Genomic DNA, 18375 nt, shown 5'->3' with positions numbered 1-18375 from the left:
CAAGGACACAACATGGTTCAAACAGCAGTCTTTGTCCTCTTGCACTTTGCTCTCACCGCCGGCATATACGGACTGGCCATCGAGGCTGCCACTACAAGTAACGACTACCGCGCCCTCACTACAGCTCTACCACCTTCACCCGTACATCATCAAGAGGTCATCGGACAGCCGATGGTCCAGGTAAAACCAACTGTCACAGTTCCCTTATCACCTTCTTCCCACTGCCTGCAAGTCGCATTGCTTGCGCGTGATATTACCTTTTGTCGTGTTCGTCAGTATGCGAAACTATATCAATTCCGTACCTCCATTTTCCGACCTCACTTTCGGCGTCAGCGTTCCTTTTCGAACCTATGATGACACCATCTCGCCACCAGCCAAGACGAAACCTAGCACTCTTGTCCTTCCAGTTATGGCCTGAACTCATAGCTGGGACTAGACGATCCTGTAAACATGCTTCAGCTTTTTCGATGGACGTTGTTGGCGGCCCAGTAGCGTCTCCAAGCCTTGTCGAATATCGATCTGGGACAACCAGCGTTTCGTGTATTTCGCGTGGTGAGACGTCAATGCCTTGATCATCTATATCGCGATAGACCTTGTCTGATCGCTCGGGCGCCATTTTGGATTCCATGCTGGCAATAGCTTCACCATGTTGACACATTTTGCTCCCAGCAAAAAGAACCATCACGCCGGCAATCGTGCATGGGTTCCACAACACCAGACCATGAAATCTGCCCAGCCGTAGGGCCAAGATCGCGCTTACAAGCATAAAAGCTAGCATGACTTGTATGACCGTTTTGGGTGTGCGATGCTGCACAAGCCGTGGAACACCTATATTTGGTGTGAAAGAACCTGTGATCGAGGATGAATTGACGATACGATCGTCGCGCCTTCGTGATTGCGCGTCAGTAGTGTCTCCCAGGACACGCATATTAGCTGAAATGTATTGTGCCATGTATCGCCTGTAAAACATCTGAACGTGGTCAAAAATCAGAGCTTTGGAAGCCGTGTCATTCCTCTGCAGTGTTTCGAGCGCCAGTGGCGTTCTGCCGAAGAAGGCGCCACGGAAGAAATTGGAGAAATCGGGACTGTCGTTCGAGACTGAAGTCTCTCCCTCAAGAAGTATTGGATCTATCGCTGACTCGTTGAAGACAACATAGGAATACTCCATGCTTGGAGACAGCCACCAGCCGAAAGTCTGTTCGCCATTATCTCCATTTTCGAGGTAGATAGCTGTCGACTCGATGGGAAGTGGCGGTGAACTCAATGGGATTTCCTTATCTGGCAGTGTTAACGTAAGTGAAGTATCCACCTGTTGCACTCTCTGCTCGCATAACATGCTTGTCCACGTTGATTTTGAATGGTCGTTGCCATCGAAATACCCATAAGCAAGTAACATGCTGGGACATCCTGGCTGGTTGATTGGTTGATCAGCATTCACATTGCCACTAGGTTCAAAGAAGATATAGCAATCCTCTTCGTTGGCACGCCATGGTCCTGTGTGAAGATCGATGGCTTGAGCATAATAGCTCGTATTCGTGGTCTCCGCCGGTGTTGTGGCAGTAAGGTAGGGTTGAATGGTCGATTCATTGCCAAAGCATGAGCCATAATGGCAAGAATCTGGCAGTGGGACCGTAACGTTGAAGTTAATCGCTGTGTAACCAGTGGATTTGTAGTACTGCCAAACGATCGAGGCATTAGACGTTTCCCAGGGCAATTCTTCGCAAACCAGTTCAGCCCTTAGCGCGGGGACGTCAACAGTAACAATCCCATCCGATCCTGTGATATCACTCAATGTTGGAAAAGCGAGACCGTCGTGCGTGAATTGTGGGTATGCTAGGGTGACGCTCTCAATCAGACTCGATACAGCCGTGGCGGCGTTGTCGGTTTGGAAGCCTTGGACATAGGACAAGTTCCACGAACCAAGCTGGGTGATTGATACTTCAGACGTGGTTGGAATAAGCTCTACCGTGTAAAGACCGGAGACAACGATGGTCAGAACACTGCCGACGAGCGCACCTATTCCTGTCAAAGACGCTGCCCAGTATCGTCGTCGCAAAGCAGTCATAATTGCCAGTGGCGCGATATGAGCTAAGATTGGCGTTTTGAATTCCTCATACGACCCTGCGTTCGAAGCAAGGTGGTTGTAGGGTGCCAGCATTGCTGTATTGAAATCAAGGCAATTGAACATCGTCGCTATCAAAAGAGCAATCAAGGCTGGTAAGAACCTGGAGTAGACAGAAATGACGAAAGAATCATTAGTATGTATCCCGGCGAGCCCGGGAACGCCTGTGTCTGAATAATGCTGCAAGATCTCCAGCGCAGCAATTGCAACAGTGGCTGACAGCAAAGTCACTACGATATAGGCCTTTGAGAGTGTTAGTGATGTGTAGCCGCTACTCGTGCGAGTAGGCCTAACGTGATTGAGTCCATTGGAATTGAGGTTGTTCGGTGAGGAATAGACAATGATACTGGTATTTGCAACGTCACTCTGGTACAAAGTACGTCGTAACAAAGGTCTGGAGGACGTTTCTGACACGTCTGCCAGCTGTTCAAGCATCTCATTCAGTTTGCCGCTAGCCTTAACTACATCAACTTTGGAGGTGAGAGTCTCGGGGTTGTCAGATGTCGAAGACCTGGGACGTACCACGAGGATGGCGCCTGTGATTAGTATCAGGATGGTGATGCCTGCTACGTTGATGAGTAACGGTATAGTCTGAACAATAAGCCTTTCTTCACTATGGCGCTCCTGACCCAGAACTTGCTGTGGTTGGAACGTAGAGTTCGAGTCGCTGATGAGAATGGCCTCCTTGGCAATTTGCAGAAGCATGCTATTCATTACGTATTGTGCTGCAACCTCAAACTCATGAGGATGATCCAGCAGATATTCAAAATCCACGCCCAGTCGATTCGCGATCATGGTCAGGACGGTATGTGGCGGTTGTTCAACATCTTCGAACTGTGTGAAAAGGCCGAACATGTCCCTGGCACCACCCGAAGAAGTTGGTGCGGCATATGCTAGTTTCCGTGAGAAATAAGTATTTGGCAGGTTGGCTAACTTCGGGGGGACTGACGGGCGCAGCACATCGACACTTTGCACCGGGTTACCAACTAGTGACATATTGTAGAGGATACTGACGTCCAACATCTCGTAATCAATGGTGCATAGCATGCCCGTTATCTTGGGTATAGCGAACTCCCACGATACAGGATCTATCATATCTCCAACAGCTATCCCCGTGGTCGAGACATTAAAGGTTTGTTTGTACCGTATATCGGATAACGCAACAAGATATGGTGCAGTGCCACTATCGTTGCTCATGTCGTCACTCGTGCACCCTAGCGCACCAAAAGAGCTCACAATCTGTCTCGCTGGAGCCAGGCGACTGGCCACATCAGTAAAGTGCAGGTTCAGTTCATCGGAAGCTGAACCTGTCCTTGGAGGGCACATCCATCTGGAAGTATTTTGCACCTGAAGCTCTGCCTCCTGTTCGACCGTGCTGCCGAAACTATCCCAATCTATTAAGGGGTTGACACTGACCGCTTGACAATTCACCTGAGGGGAAAAGGCACGGCCTGGCACTAAGTATGTCGCATTTGCATTGACTTTGTCCTTCTCTGGCTTGTGAGTTTCGTACAACAACTCTCTTGTCAACCCTAATGGCAATGGCAAGCCCAATTGCATCACGGCATACGCCTGATAGAATGGAGATGCTCCCGGATCTGAGTAGTCTGAGAAATTCGTGACTAGGTCGAATTGGGAGGTCTGCAACACATATTGCTCGATCGGGCCGACAGTGACAATCGCAGGGAAAAAGAGACCAGTTGACGCGATAGTGACTACTTTCAAGAGCAAGAAGCCGATTATGGTCATGCAGACTGCGAGATGTCCCTTCCTTGTTGCTGAGAACAGTGACGCCACCAGTAGTGGAGAAACATAGTCGAGCAGGACACTACGATCTGCATTTGTTGGACCGCTTGCAAGTTCAGCCCAAGGTATCAAGGCTTTAGAATGGTAATCCACAAGCCGCCAATAGCTGATAGCAAGGATGAAGATGGCAGTGGGACCATATGTCCAGGTATAGTGGTTCGTCGTGACGAGATTCAGCCCGTGATGTCCTCTGGCATAGGACCAGATTGTCACTAGCGCTGCCAAAATACATAGGAGGGCTGTCACGAATAGAAGTAAGCCTGTTGGCCGCAGTGAGAAGGGTTCCCAATGGTCACGATGTTGTGGAAAGATCGATTTGAAATGAGCAAGCCGGGGTGATTGTGTCTCGTGAGTAGATCTGTGTTCCAGCTCGTGCTCCTGATCGGCGACAACGACATATGCTTGCTTCGGGGAAGCCATGCTAATTATCGTCGAGTCACACTCTTTGTAAATCGAAATCCAGAAAGGTTAGACATCCTAGCGGGACTTGACGCTGGCAAGAACGAAGACCCTCATCACCAATTTTGTTTTAAGGTGGCTGCAAGAATCTTTGGAAGAAGTTTGACGGAGCCTGTCTCGATTATGCAAAGGTTAAGTTAGGCGTCCAAGGGCAGGGCAACACGAGTCTTGACTTTGAGACCATTGAGTGGAGAGCCAAGAGATGAGATCCCTGCAACCCATTACAACGTTGATGCTGTTTCCATCCTGCAAAGTCATGCGAAAACTTCTGCACTGTTTTGGCTAAAGTCAACGTTTGTTCCGTCGAGCGATTTTCTGACAGATCGTTTTGCAACGTTCATGGCAGACTTCTATGATCTTGAATATCCGCTCATGGAAACGCACGAATAGCCTGTGACAGTGGCTATCGGAGCCAGGGAATCAAGTGCCTTGCCTTTCTATGTTCGCAGTTCGTGTAGCCATAGTACGGGTTGCCTGTAGCTACTAAAGAATTCTGCGAACGGCGACCACAAATTCGAAGCCAATAGTGGAGTTTCGAATATGAGAGTGAAGAAATCACTCATGATCACGCCCCGATCGAAACACAGGGATTACAACATCTATAAGAGTGTTCACTGATTGACCACCAACACGCGAAGTGCGCCGCAAGCGAAAGATATCGAAAGAACCTAAATCAGTCATGGGAAGGCACGAAGCGCCGACGGGTCGTGTGCAATCTGCCCCACCTGGGCCTGCCAAGAGGTCGGAATGTCCTAGCACCGGGACAGCCAAAGGTGGACCCACCGCGCTGCTGATGCAAAACGCGTCTTTTTGTGATGGGAAGGCACGCGAGACGAAGTTTTTGGTCGTCGAGGATGCGGTCTACAGTAGCTCGATTGGTCAGAATAAAACAATTCTGTAGGTAAGTTTGAAGATCTTGCATTCTCTATTCATACTGTATTATCAGGTCTCGTGGTTATGGATAATCGCATTTCATCCCATACAAGCCTTCACGACTTCCTTGACCTGTTCCTGGGTCATTCTTTGTAGTCTAAGGACGTCGTTGTCCAGCTTTCCTTCCATATCGGGTGCATGCTCGGCTCCAAAAATGATGCGGTACAGCTGATTAAAGATGACGAGTTGCATGTTTGGCTGGGGTTTCTGAAGTTCCTCCAAGCTAGCCTTGTATGCTTCAGCTGTACTGCCCGTCGTAGTCTTCCAGTCCTTGCCATCGAGCCCCTTCGCAATCTCAAGGATCTCTTTCTGTGTGATAGTCACATCCGCAATGCGGACCTCCTTGTTCTTGGTTGCTTCAAGGTTCTCGAATACGCCCACGACAGCCTTGCCGACTGAAGCGAGAGTCGTGGTAGAGACTTTGGTCTCTCCGCCGTCCCATAGTGTCGCCTCATGGGTTTTGAGGTTCGCGAAGAGGCCCACCATCAAACACCAGTCAAAGAATGGACCGCAGTAGACTCGAGTGTAGCTGAATTCTGAATGAGTCTTCGACTTCTCCTCGAGGTAATTGGCTACCTCGACTTTTGGGGCGTTAAAAGGCACGGACTTGTTGACCTCGATACCTAGATCTGAACCAAAATCGCTAGGCAAGAAACGGCGAACACCAGCTTTGATGGCAGCATCGATAATCTTCTTCTGCGACAAGAGGGCGCTGCTGGCCACGTTGGAAACAACACCTTCGACGCCTTCCAACGCCGCACTGATACCGTCGACATCTTCGAAATTAACCTTGGTAATCTTCTGTCTTGGATGACTCGTCAAAGAGTCAGTTGAGGTGCTCCCCTCTCGCGATAAGACTGTGACCTCGTATCCATTGCCAAGTAAAGCTTTCAGAATTGCTGGTCCGAGATTTCCAGTGGCTCCAACAAGTGCGATCTTGTTGATAGACATATCGTTGATCTTTTGCGCCTCAGTGTGCTTGTTTATGAGGGTTTCTTCTAAGGCTCTGAGTCGTATGTCCTTCTAGACTGTGAATTGCTTGCCGATGCCGATGCTCTTTACTATTATTTGTGTCGAGGGCGAACTCAAACATACTTATAATCATAACTTTCTATCTTGGGGTTTCCGAGAGTCGAGCGTGGCTCAATGATCTGTAATTCCGTACTCAAAGCTTTGCTAAGCTGTGATCAGGTTCTCCAGTTTCACCTCTGAGACTGTGACTTCGGACGCGACATTGCGTTGCGTCGAATTGCATTAGGGGCCGAGAAGTCAGGCACGTCAAGTTTCAGAAAGTCTCCGCAGTCGCATGACCGGTACAATATCGAGCCGCCGGCCGAATAGCACGTCTGCTCATCGTCATATGGCTCCGATGCCAGACAGCAATTGCAACAGATACATTTTACCTCTACACAATCCATCAAAACTGATTCCATGTACCTGCAAGTAAGGTAATGTAGATTTCAGTCGTGATGTGTATATGGGAGCAATCACCAATCCGGTTCTCCCCGATTGACTCTTGTCACGACAATACTGATGATAGACGATCGACGCTGGCAGGAATGAAGCTCATGTTCCCTATCGCTTTCATTGTATGTCTTTCTTTCCTGGAGGCGCGCTGAACCAGACGATCATTCGCACGGCTGATCAACGTTGCGACATTGGATAGTGTCAAAAGACCTCCTTGTCACCCTGGAAGCATTTAAGCCTAGAATGGCAGGCGTACCGACGTTTCTGCCTTGTGGCTGGCTTTAGCGAGACCTCGATTCAATTTCAAGGGTCTAGGCATCACTTCTTGGCATAGCTAAGCAGGGTTAACCTTTCTGAAGTTGACCTTGGTCATGGGTCAAGCCCCTGAACTACCTTGGTTGTCTTTGTGGGAAACCCTTGAGAGTGTCAAGCATCACGCGGCTCAAGCGCTCAAGGGAGATTAGCACTACAGTCTGCCGTCGCCAGAGCAGTGCGGAGTAATGTGCTGTAGCGGCATAACCTGACCGCAGGGGGAGGTACAAAGTATGCTCAGCTGCCTCGCATTGGGTAGAGTGTCTCTCGCCGTCTGCGCTTAAACATCTGGATTTCAAGGTTGAAATGCGGTCGCCGGCGGTCTTCATTCTTCTAGCAGCAATTTCAGCCGTCGCATTCACTGGCAATGAGCCTCTCGGCAATCGTACATCCCCAGTGATTGAAGCTCAAGGGAATATCGGTACCGGACTTCTCAATGCAGATCTAGGCTTTGGCTATACCGCCTTGTTTAAGCGGCAGGGTGGGCAATGTGTCAATGCTGGTTATGGCATGTTCAGCCTTGTCTGGAAAGGTCTATGCTAATCTGTGCTAAAGTACCGTGCCCCAATCTAGCAGGCAAGTGCTGCCCAGCGGGGGATGTTTGCTTCAGTAGCATGTGCTGTAATGCTGGATATGTGCCCTGCGGAGCCTCACGTTGTTATGAACCACAGTCCGAGAAATGTTGCGGCGATGGTTCTGTCTGTCCACTGGGCTATGATTGTCTAGGTAACTTCTGCTGCCCATCCGGGAAGTTGAGATGTGGTCGATCCCAATACTGCTACGCACCTGAAACCTCACAGTGCTGTCAGGGAAATGACAAAGTCTGGACTTGTGGCAAGGCGGAGACCTGTTGTACACTTGGTGGTGCTACTGCTTGCACTAATCCCGAAAGCGAGCAGTGCTGTCCTGGTGGAACATGTGATAAGTCAAAGACATGTTGTGGCAAACAATGCTGTGGATCATTGAATGTATGCGGAGCTGATGGATACTGTTCTGCTCGAGCGACGACTTCTACTACTCGATCAAGCATATCATCAAGTCGAACATCCACTACGACCAGCAGTTCACAAGTCACTACCTCGAAGCTTCCAACCACTCAATCAAGTACTTCGTCGGGTCGAACATCAACTATGACCACTAGCTCACAAACTACTACTTCGAAGCTTCCAAATAGCATAACAACGCCTCGAGTCAGTACAACTACGCCACGGATAACAACCCCGAAGCTCTCTACCACGACGACATCATCATCAAGCACCACTTCCGACCCTGGAAATTGTAACGCACAACGTCGTTCAGTCAATTCCCCCTTACGACAAACTGGGCTAGACAAAAGGCAGAGGACAAGCTTTCCAGAGGGTTGCGAAACAGCATGCGACCCCAACGGCGACGTTGTACCTGTGTTGCGCATTCCATATATACCGGATGAAACTAACGAGTTGGTCCAAAGCATGTGTCAAGGTACGACCCAATATTTGTCTTCGTATCATCTGGCTGATGCTAATACCGTCTTGAAAAGGAATCCTGCAGAGACAAACGCTGCCTAATCCGAAAGGACCTTTCCCAGGTAGTATTGACTTCGTTAGTGGCACAGATTATCTCACCTATGCTGGAGGTGAACGAGGTACGCGGGCTCGTGAATGCAACTGTAGTCCTGGAAATTATTGCAGAGGTACATCTCCCCGAGAACAGGTTTGAGAACACAGATTCGCTGACAATACGGAAAAGTTCTGAACAAAGACCTTACACTATGTCCACAAGGCAGATGGTGTTTTTCGTGCGACGAATATCCTCCAGGTGAGCCTACACAGCATGGCGTAGATTTACGATGTGGATTTTGCTGATTGAGGTTGTAGCCACTTTTCTGGAAGGAGGAGAGCTTTGCACAGCAGTTTGTATACCCTTCAGCCAGAACAGAAGACAAGGAAACTTGATAAGCAGATTCGTGCAAGTGTGTGATCTTTTGAACGATCCGCCCCAAGAACAGGTTGTGAAGATCGAGGTCGAAAACTGTTCGAATGCGCTCAAAGTGAAGCGGGATGTTCTAGCAACGTCCAATGCCACTACACCCTCCCTTGACGATGGAGTGTTCGCCATGTCCGCCAGTAACAACGAGCTGCTTGACCTATCCGACGACGAGGACTCGTCGCACTATGTGGAAGTTGTCGTCGGAGATGTTGATACTGGCACCTACAAGTTCAGTGTCAATTTCGACGGCCAGGTCGAATATGCCGCGATCTTAGGTGGTGATGGATATGTGTATAGCAGGTGAGTACTACTTACGCTTCAAGATGTGAAGCAGCGTTCTAGCCCTTACTGACACTCCTCAGTGATCGCTACGTGGGCGGACCCCAAACATTTTCCTTCAATATCGAAGAAGGCTCGAGCGACACTGTCTTTCTGTCTGCATTTACCGAGAATCCTGTCAACGTCTCGTACAGTGCTAGCATCAATGGTTCAACAACATCTTCAAGCACTCCGACGCCTTCCACGTCGAAGGCAGATCGGGTGCATCTACAATACCGTATTGCCATGATCAGCATTATCAGTGTTGTAGGAAATTTGGTGATGAACAGTATCAGAAACCTTTTGTGAACCCTGGGTCGAATTGAGAAGCTGTTTGCCGATGATACTAACTGTAGAGCTTTTTGATTGCGGGACAAGTTTCTTTGCAGGTGTAGTGGTGTCCATCCCGTATTTACAAACGACGTTGGAACGAACAGTAGTTGTGGAAATGTAACCTGATAGCTGAATCTCAAAAGCCATTGCTCCAGACATGTGTACGGAGCTGCGTCCTTCCACGATAGCTTGTCAGTCCACGTCGTCGAACGCTGCTCAATCGTAGACTTCTCCCGCAACATGTTGCTCATTCTGTCTCTGCTCGACCACGACGATATGTGGCTAGTGTGACACAAAAAAACAAGAGAAAGGAAGCCCCACATATCCACAACTTTGGGCATCCATATTTATCGGCGAGGTCGTCCACCCTCTTCGCCGGCTATTTAGCGAAGTCGCGATCACTTCTCAAACTCATCCGTAGATCTAGTATCTTGCCATAGGTATACTTCAGCGGACGCCAAGCTAGAACAAAAGTGCAAACGACTGCTAAAAGGATCGCTATGGAAGATGAAGATGTCAAAAACTGGTATACAGGCCACGCACTCAGTGATTTCGGATCTGTTGAATCCATCGTAGTTACCGAATCCGACGTAAACCAAGGGCGAAGATAATCGAAACCGAACTTGATTGAAAGCACAAACCCTGTGCCGGGGTGGAGAAAAACTCGCAAAGCAGATCGCACTGTTGCCAAAAGATCCCGTGTTGTGATGATTGAGCGATCTTGTTTTATATGTCGACAAGGCTTACGCTCTGCAGAATCGCGAGTAAGAGTGACGTCCCCCATTATGACTGTCGCCATTCCTCCTATGGATGCTCGACCATACGTGCGGCGACGAGCAAGAATTGGACTCGACGGTATCGTACCTCCCAATAACTCTGGCTGTTTGTAAGTAAGCCTCGTATCTCCAGTTCTAAGGTTCGTGCCAGGAGAATGTCGTTCGAGTACTTCTCGGTCGAAATCTTGGATTTCATTGTGTGTCAAACTCGCAGAGCAAGGCGGTAATGATAACAACCACGGCGCAGTCTTCATGCAGCCATCGTCGCTGTCGAATAAGTAGGGACGCCTATACCACGCAAGCAGACTCTGACATCCTACTTTTCCGGATGCTGATCCTTCAATTCGGTACTTGATCACAGCCGGATGACCATGGTATTGCAACACAACGCCACAATACAGGTCGCCACATTCGGAGATGCTCAAACCATCTTTAGTTGCTTTCCATTCCCAGTGAGCAGTGTTGGCCTCGCCACCAGTACAACTTGTGGATCGAAAGCTGCGGAACGACCACAATCGTCCACTCAGGTGGTCTGGACTGATCGGCTGCGATGGAGATGGCTTCTCAAGCAGCCATACTGCTCTTTGCTGAGGTGCTGTGTTTGCAGTCGTTCGTGTCGTCGTTGTTGGCAGTTTCCAATCGTGTCGCTGACTGTTCAATGCCGAGAAGGTAAGACTAACCTGAAACCTAACGACTTCAATATTCGAAGGTTGCGTAGCTTCAATACTGAAATGCATGAGCGCGGTTTCAGCATTCCCGTAATTTCCATATCGCAGCCGCCTAAGATCAAGCCAGCATCCAATCCAGGAACCAGTGCAATCACATCCACAGGCCAAGTTGAGACTAGGAATCCTCAGATCGATGTGCCTGAGTTCTTGAGTAGCACAAGCTTCGCTCACTGCAGGTCGGGTTTGTGAATTGACATACGACGCTGTGTGTCTTGAGAATACATGAGCCATGGTGGCTTATGTATGTAATATAACCTCAGCAAAAAGCCAAACTCAGGCTAATCCTTCTGACACCAAGACAGCGATCAGTAAATGCTTAGATGTTACATCACAGCAGGATTGCAAGCATGAAATCTTTCGCCGCGGTATGAGAGCGCCTATCAGATATCTGGGCTTGGAGTTTCCTGTCTATAATACATGTCTTTTTGTTGCAGGCCGGCAGGACAGAAAGAGCACTGAGAGCCCGCCAAAATCCGTGTCTCGCAGCTTGATCTGGCGAGCATCTTACTCCACTCCTCACCAACTAACCAGACGCGGAAGACTGGCCTCCCTGACACCTACCAAAACTCTTCTCAGCCTGATTCACTCATAGTTTTAACTTTCTGATGAATATCGCGCAGGCGCTTTACGTTGATGCAAGTCTTCTGTTATCTACCACAGCAGCCAGGAGCTAAGAACATAGATCCTCGCGTCATATCCAGTAGTCGTGGTCCTACCACTGATGGCTGACGCCACTTCAAACGCTTTGGACTATGGCTGAACACAGCTCCCAATCTAGAAACGGTTGCACGCATGGATCCGAACTCAATCTTAAGGAGGATATCGCTGCCGAACTCGAAGACTTCATGTTACTAACACGTCTGGGTATCTATGACGAAGCCAGCGAGTTTGTTAACCAGGTGCTTTGGCCTCATTTGTCTTGGTTTCCTGTCGCAGCAGAGGGTCTGGGTTTCTTTCGCGAGCAGCACGACTACAATGGTCTTAGACGGGTCCTCAGCGAACTAGCTATGAGAGACATCAAATTTCAATCAACGCATGAGCAGAAGCTCATAAGTATGTACGAGGATGTGTATGATACAAGATCGGCAACACTCGGCCACAGGTTACGATATCTAGCATATGAAAGCATGTCGATGTCTACATTAGATTACATTTCGTTCGTCGCTGTAAGGAAATCGCTCCCAACATAACGTCACTGACTCATCAACCACAGCTACACATAGCCGAGCTACATATTTACGCCAAGACAACTGCAACCAATCTTGATATATTTGGTGAAGAAGCGAGCAATCATATAGATGGACTGCTCAAGCATGGTTACTTCTGGGAAGCGGGGCGTGTCTTTGCGATCTGCTCCAATGTGAACAAGCAGTGGGAAAAATCCACATCCGACCGGCGCCACCAGCACTATGCTGCCCTTGCTAAGGTGTACGAGACCTTGATCCTGCAGCTTTCTACAGAACCTTCACAAGACGGTCATCCTTCCGATTCCGTTACTCGAATCTTGACAGCTATATCTGTCAAACAGGCATGGCTCGAATTCACGGTACGTCACAACCTGCAACAACTCAATATCATGAAGACTTTCGAGCTAGAGTATTTAAACGAAAGCTGTGGCTTGGGACTATACCTGATTTTCGCGGAAGTTTTCAGCACCGCACCTCGTGGAACACGATTTCATACTTTTGAGAGACTTGGTCAAGTACTTAGTGTTCTACATGATGGAAAGCAGAGCCTCGAAGACCTTCCGGCTTCTGCAAAAGACACACTTATCGGGCTCGAGCTTGGCCTGAAGGGAATTGTGCAAGGATATACTGACCTTCTAGGAGCCGACCATGCAGCAACGCGAAACGCGGCCGACAAGCTCTTCATCCTCGAACACACTCGAGAAAATTTCGAGCGCCTACAGTTGGAGCATGGAAACGAGTCGTTCGGAAGTAGCAATACGATGGGCGAGAAGCGCAATGAACTCCAAGCATTGGCTCAAGGACCCAATCCCCACGATTCTAATTGGAGAGCTATCTTTAGCCAGGTCGTATATGGTAGGAATCCAGGTAGCCTGCCTCCACCGGTCTTCGATCTTACACTTCGAGGATTTAGGTATACTTGTCAGCATCTTCAAGGTCTTTTTAATCAGTGTCGTGGAGCTGTTTCATTGGATGTGTGTGCGACTACACTACATATAGGTCTACATATCTTGCCCCTGATAGCGACAGCTTTGCTTACCTGGGTGAACCTAACTGGCTATCTGCTCGAGAGTTACAAAGAAAAACTTCTGTCAACACGTATTACAATGGCTTCGACGTTTGTGGTATGTTGACCTGGATGTTCCCTGCTGTCACTAATCTACCTTTTAGCAGTTGATTTTCTGTGCATCAATCATGGATATAGTCGGCATTCACGGCTCGAGACAACCTCCTCGATTTGGAGCATCACATAGAATGCGAGTATCTTCTGAACTGGAGGAGTTGAACTACATCTTTTCCGGTCAATCCAAGAGATGGTCGATACTTCCCAGGTTGTCCCGAGGACCCAATGGCAGCCGGTGGTTTCCGTGGCATCCGGCATCACTCGCCCTCGATATCATCGCCATGCTTATAGTTGCGGTCGCAATAAGCCCTGCACTTTCGCTTTTGGCCATACCTAGCAAGCATGATCGATGGCTTGTCGGCGGCAAAGATATTTGGCTTTTGGCGGCTGATCATACTCTCTGGCCGGACATTCTGGGCAGTGAGCATGCGAAGGACAACGACTATTTACCACTATACACAGGATTAGGGCATTCCACGATCTCGAGCATGCCTGACCTCGTCTGGTACGGACAACCCTTGCTTGGTGAGAGTCTTAGCCATGACTTGAACCTCTCAAGCAACTGCTTGACTATCAGACACAAGGGAGATGAGGACGCGTTCAAAGTACAAGGCAACTCTGCGACTTGGGCTGTTGCTGCACATGCTGTAAGTATTCTCCAGGCTCAAAACTTAGTTACCCAATGGTATCGGACGGACACGACTGCCACAGATAGTGGGAAAGATCAACCATTGACAAGACTCAACCATGGATTTCTGAGTACGGCATATACCACAATGCACACCTGGAATCCTGTAGTCAAAGTGCTTTGCAACACAGTACATCAACCTTTACCGAGGAATGGCAGTGTCAATTTACTAGTGAGTTCTCGTTTTCTAACGATGGCATAATCTTCCTACTGATTCACTGAAAAGTTTCCTACAGTGTCTCCTTTCGAGGTTTCGCGTGGCTCGACCAATCGACATCTTGACATCGAAGTTGACCCTAGGAATACAGTGGGTCTGCCAATACAGTGGGCAACGTTGCCCGAAGCCGCAATGAAGAAGCTTCTCAGCGCCGCTGCAATCGTCACATTCCAGCGTGGACTGCATGAAGGAGAAGAGCCTGTAAGACTACATACACTTACATGCTCTGTAAAGGCCAGCTGGAGTCAGGGAACGTTGATTCAAAATCTTGGACCCGCAACAGAGCAAACCCATGAACCAACCTCTTTCTTGGAGCGAGAGCACAGTGAACGGTACTTTCGTGGTCTGCGGGCGTCAAGTCAGATGGAGGCGTCACGGCCTGTACGTATGGATCCAGGTTGGCTCGACACTCTGGCCCCCTGCTTGTCTCTAGACATGCTGAACCTTGCTAGAGACGACACGACAGGATCTGCGGTGCGCTTGGACGTCATTCCCAACAGAGTGGAGTGTATACTCGCTCGCTGTCTGGTACGTGAGATGTCACAGTCTGGTATGGCTGAGCACACTCGCAACACGCAACGGCTCGGATCAACCACGAAACAGGAACACGTTTCAGAAATTAGGAAGCAAACTGAGGGCGAGGATTCTATCGACTACTTGGGCCACAGACGACTTACTGAACCGTTCCCAGATGGCTTCAATACAAGTTGCTTCACCCCTTTACGCGGGAACGTGTACGTTTCCGGATACGCCTACAGTGCCGACAGCACGGCTCACTATCTGGCTTTGGCTTTATTGTTTCTGCATGCACTGTTGGTGATTGGTTACCTACCAGCACTGTTGAGATCGCATGGATATAGATCAATTCGGAAGTTCGAGACGAACGTCGCAGAATCTTTGGACAAAGTTGAGGATAAGTCACAGCTAGTCGAGCTAAAAGGTGACACCGCTTACAAACATGGCTCAAGGTGACGACTACAAAGCACGGCATATTTGGTCAATGACTTGACACGATCTGTCCCGTCACAAGAATTATATTTCGGTGTCTTCCGGCAGCGCACATTGCGAGATTGCGAAGACTGAACACAGTTCTATTGCGCTGTTCTGCATGAACGCTTCACACCCCTTTAAAGCCAGCGGTGCATACGTCTGCGTCTTAACACCCTGTGCTCGGGATTATCCAGATATCCTATGCAGCGCGGCGAAATAAAGATACGCCTATTCTTCTTATGGCTCTTGATATTCTTTCTCTTTATATATAGTTGGGTCTATTGCTTCCACAGTAGCTTGTAGTCCATATAATGATCAAGTAAAAATCCTGTGTACATCTCCATATTCTTGTAGTCAAGCGAAATGTAATTTGATTTTATGCGCTGAAGGCTTTCGAGCTGAGCATACTTGGTAGAGATTGCGATATTCGCTGAGGGCACATAGCCACAAGATCTAGGAACGCTGCGGCAGCCTTCTGAGTTGACGCGATTTTCCAAGCCTCTCCGGAGTCAATGATGGCGCCCCCTCCAAACCAGTCGACAGCGACCGTTGTCTCTGTACTTTTGCTGATATCATTTTTGATCGTCTGGAAAGCGCTTTTGACACTGCCCTTTGTCGCCAAGTCATATCAGCATAAAAAAGATGGCAGTCAAACGGTGACTGACCTGTCAAGCTCACCGAAGTCTCTCGCGAGGCCTTGATCTCGAAGGTTTTGGACTCCTCGCTCACCTTCATAGATGTCACAGCATTGAGCTCACCTCCTTCTTCCCGGCCGCTAATGAAATTATCACCATACCGCAATAAAATCAGAAGGTGCAACATCATTTATGTTATTGAACAAGCTGTATCCCGTCACGTCGTGTATCTGGTTCATTATCTCGACTTGCAAATGAAAGTTGATGCCAGATTCCTCAAATTTAACGCTGTCAACGTATATACCACTTGCTGCACCACCGATCGTGGCCGTCTAAATCGACAGAGTACCAGATATGCTCATCGAGTCTACCACCTCGGACAGCTCCATAAGGTTATAGCCATTTGTCATACGTACCAATGTGAGGGTCGTCGCTTATTGTGATTTCACTTTTTTCAATCTCAGGGAAATCTTGTAGAACTGATCGTCCGATCACCCAGTTCTTAGGGTTGCTAACATGAGCCGCGAATTGAGGTGAAATGTAGATATCAGAACATTCATCAGTCGTATCGCCAATTGCTATCAGTGCCTCGTTGATACTCAAAGGCCAATTGACATGGAAGCCAGCTCTGACTAATGGACCTAAGAAATCTCTCATCCCTCCGATGAGTACTTCTCGGATACACGTCATCGGAACTAGATCGACTGCGGATTTATGTAACACGAGTCGTTGACGAAGTGTAGGTCGCATCATGACTGGAAGATTTTGATATGTTTCGGCGCAAGGATTCAGTAGCCAACGCATATACATCGCTCCCATATACAAACCAGCTAATTTTACTGTGTTCGTGAAATCATCTCCAAAACTCCTGTGGAGTTCACATGACCAGTGATCCGCATCATATATGTCAAGGAGTTGTGCCTCCCGAAAATATCGAGTAGCTTTTACAAGACCCTGACTTGGACGAGTGGACCAGAGTGACACATCTGTGCTATATGCCTTGAAAAATTCAGTGTAGACTTTACCGAGCGGTGAGTTATCGACTTCGGTATGAGGCATTATCTGCCATTCGGGTCTGCGAAACAATTGGAATTGAGCCATTTGCGTTCTCTCGGGGAAGTGGTTGGCGTAAATGGAAGAACTGAATGGGAAATTGCCAAAAGTCCTTGAAGTTCGATAAATTTGCCTTGTGGTTGCTTTCTTTACATTGCTCTGAAAGTCATTGTGCGGCTGAACTGTTGTCGAGTCCCACTTTGAGCTGTCGTGTAGTTGGAGTGTAAAAACCAGATCCTTGTGTCAACAGAAGTTAGATCGATGCTATGCACTTTGAAATATGACATACATTCGTTTGAACAGAGGACGCAGGTACTTGTAATGCAGGATGCCAATCTTGGCGGCTCTCACCTTCAAGAATCGTTTCCAAATTGGATGGGTAGTGAATTACCGACTGCTCGGAATTGCCTTCATTGGACTCCTCACCCTTTAGATCAGAAGCGATATCTAACATTGATGATCCTGCTCGTATTTTTTCTATGAGAGGTAATTCGTTGCCATTTAATATTGCCGACCATAAATTATCAAGCACCTCCTGCTTTTCCAGGAGGATTTTCACATTTTCGTCGCTTATCCTGTTTTGTCGTCTGCGATTGTCCTTGTTGCTATATTTGCATTGTAACGAAAGCCTCGAACAAGTAGCACATGGTAAACGACCATCGCACTGCCATGAAGTGAATATATATCTGCTTGACGTCTAAAGCACTAACCTTTTGTCTTCGCTGCCGACATAATTCACATGCCTGACTTGAGTATCGGCGACTTACACGACTGGTGAATGGTTCCGTTTGTTGCGATTGCATTGTGTACTTAGAAGACTTGGAAGAGGTCAAAAACAACGATGTATCAGGCCTACGGGAGCTTTTTCTTTAGACCGAAGAAATGCATATCGTGCAATGCTCATCTTATCCATACTAGACGTTCTCAACAATCTTGGAGCCAGCTCAATTTGGTATGTCTACGTCAGAAAACGGGGGATCGTGATGAATGCCGATCGTCAGCCGCGTCGTAGAATATCGCAACGTTGCGAGGCTGTGGGTGTCTGGAATGGGTTAGCGTGCAGTGACTTTTCTCGAAAGAAGAAAGTTGATCGCACTTTACGAGACCTGTCATTCATCAGACCATTCAGGGGAGTACGCCCTGGGAACCAGCTAAGACTCGCTGCCGAAGCTCAGCAACTACTTGATTGACGCCTTCTTTGAGGTTCTTCGAGATATACACCTGGATATCGTCTCTGTAACTATTCTGTTTTTCTATAAA

At 48.3% G+C, this 18375-nt stretch overlaps 4 protein-coding genes across 4 annotated transcripts; 2 read left to right on the top strand and 2 right to left on the bottom strand.

Moving 5' to 3' along the window:
- Positions 1-253: 253 nt before the first annotated feature.
- LTR64_000072 (uncharacterized protein) lies at positions 254-4348 on the bottom strand (the record flags this gene model as incomplete). Its single annotated transcript, XM_064894458.1, has 1 exon — positions 254-4348. The coding sequence occupies one exon, from the start codon at positions 4346-4348 to the stop codon at positions 254-256; it is 4095 nt and encodes a 1364-aa protein (XP_064757145.1).
- Positions 4349-5359: 1011 nt separating this feature from the next.
- On the bottom strand, positions 5360-6271 carry LTR64_000071 (uncharacterized protein; the record flags this gene model as incomplete). The annotated part of the gene is made up of 1 exon (XM_064894457.1): positions 5360-6271. One exon carries the CDS (start codon positions 6269-6271, stop codon positions 5360-5362), a length of 912 nt encoding a protein of 303 aa, XP_064757144.1.
- Positions 6272-8927: 2656 nt separating this feature from the next.
- LTR64_000070 (uncharacterized protein) lies at positions 8928-9694 on the top strand (the record flags this gene model as incomplete). The annotated part of the gene is made up of 2 exons (XM_064894456.1): positions 8928-9367; positions 9430-9694. The coding sequence occupies 2 exons, from the start codon at positions 8928-8930 to the stop codon at positions 9692-9694; spliced, it is 705 nt and encodes a 234-aa protein (XP_064757143.1).
- A 2280-nt stretch (positions 9695-11974) lies between these two features.
- Positions 11975-15409, top strand: LTR64_000069 (uncharacterized protein; the record flags this gene model as incomplete). Its single annotated transcript, XM_064894455.1, has 5 exons — positions 11975-12388; positions 12436-13264; positions 13409-13533; positions 13580-14392; positions 14447-15409. 5 exons carry the CDS (start codon positions 11975-11977, stop codon positions 15407-15409), a joined length of 3144 nt encoding a protein of 1047 aa, XP_064757142.1.
- Positions 15410-18375: the final 2966 nt, after the last annotated feature.

This window comes from Lithohypha guttulata, assembly GCF_036872675.1.
Source record: "Lithohypha guttulata strain CCFEE 5908 chromosome Unknown scaffold_1, whole genome shotgun sequence".
NCBI lineage: Eukaryota > Fungi > Ascomycota > Eurotiomycetes > Chaetothyriales > Trichomeriaceae > Lithohypha > Lithohypha guttulata.
This window is presented reverse-complemented; position numbering and strand designations above follow the sequence as displayed.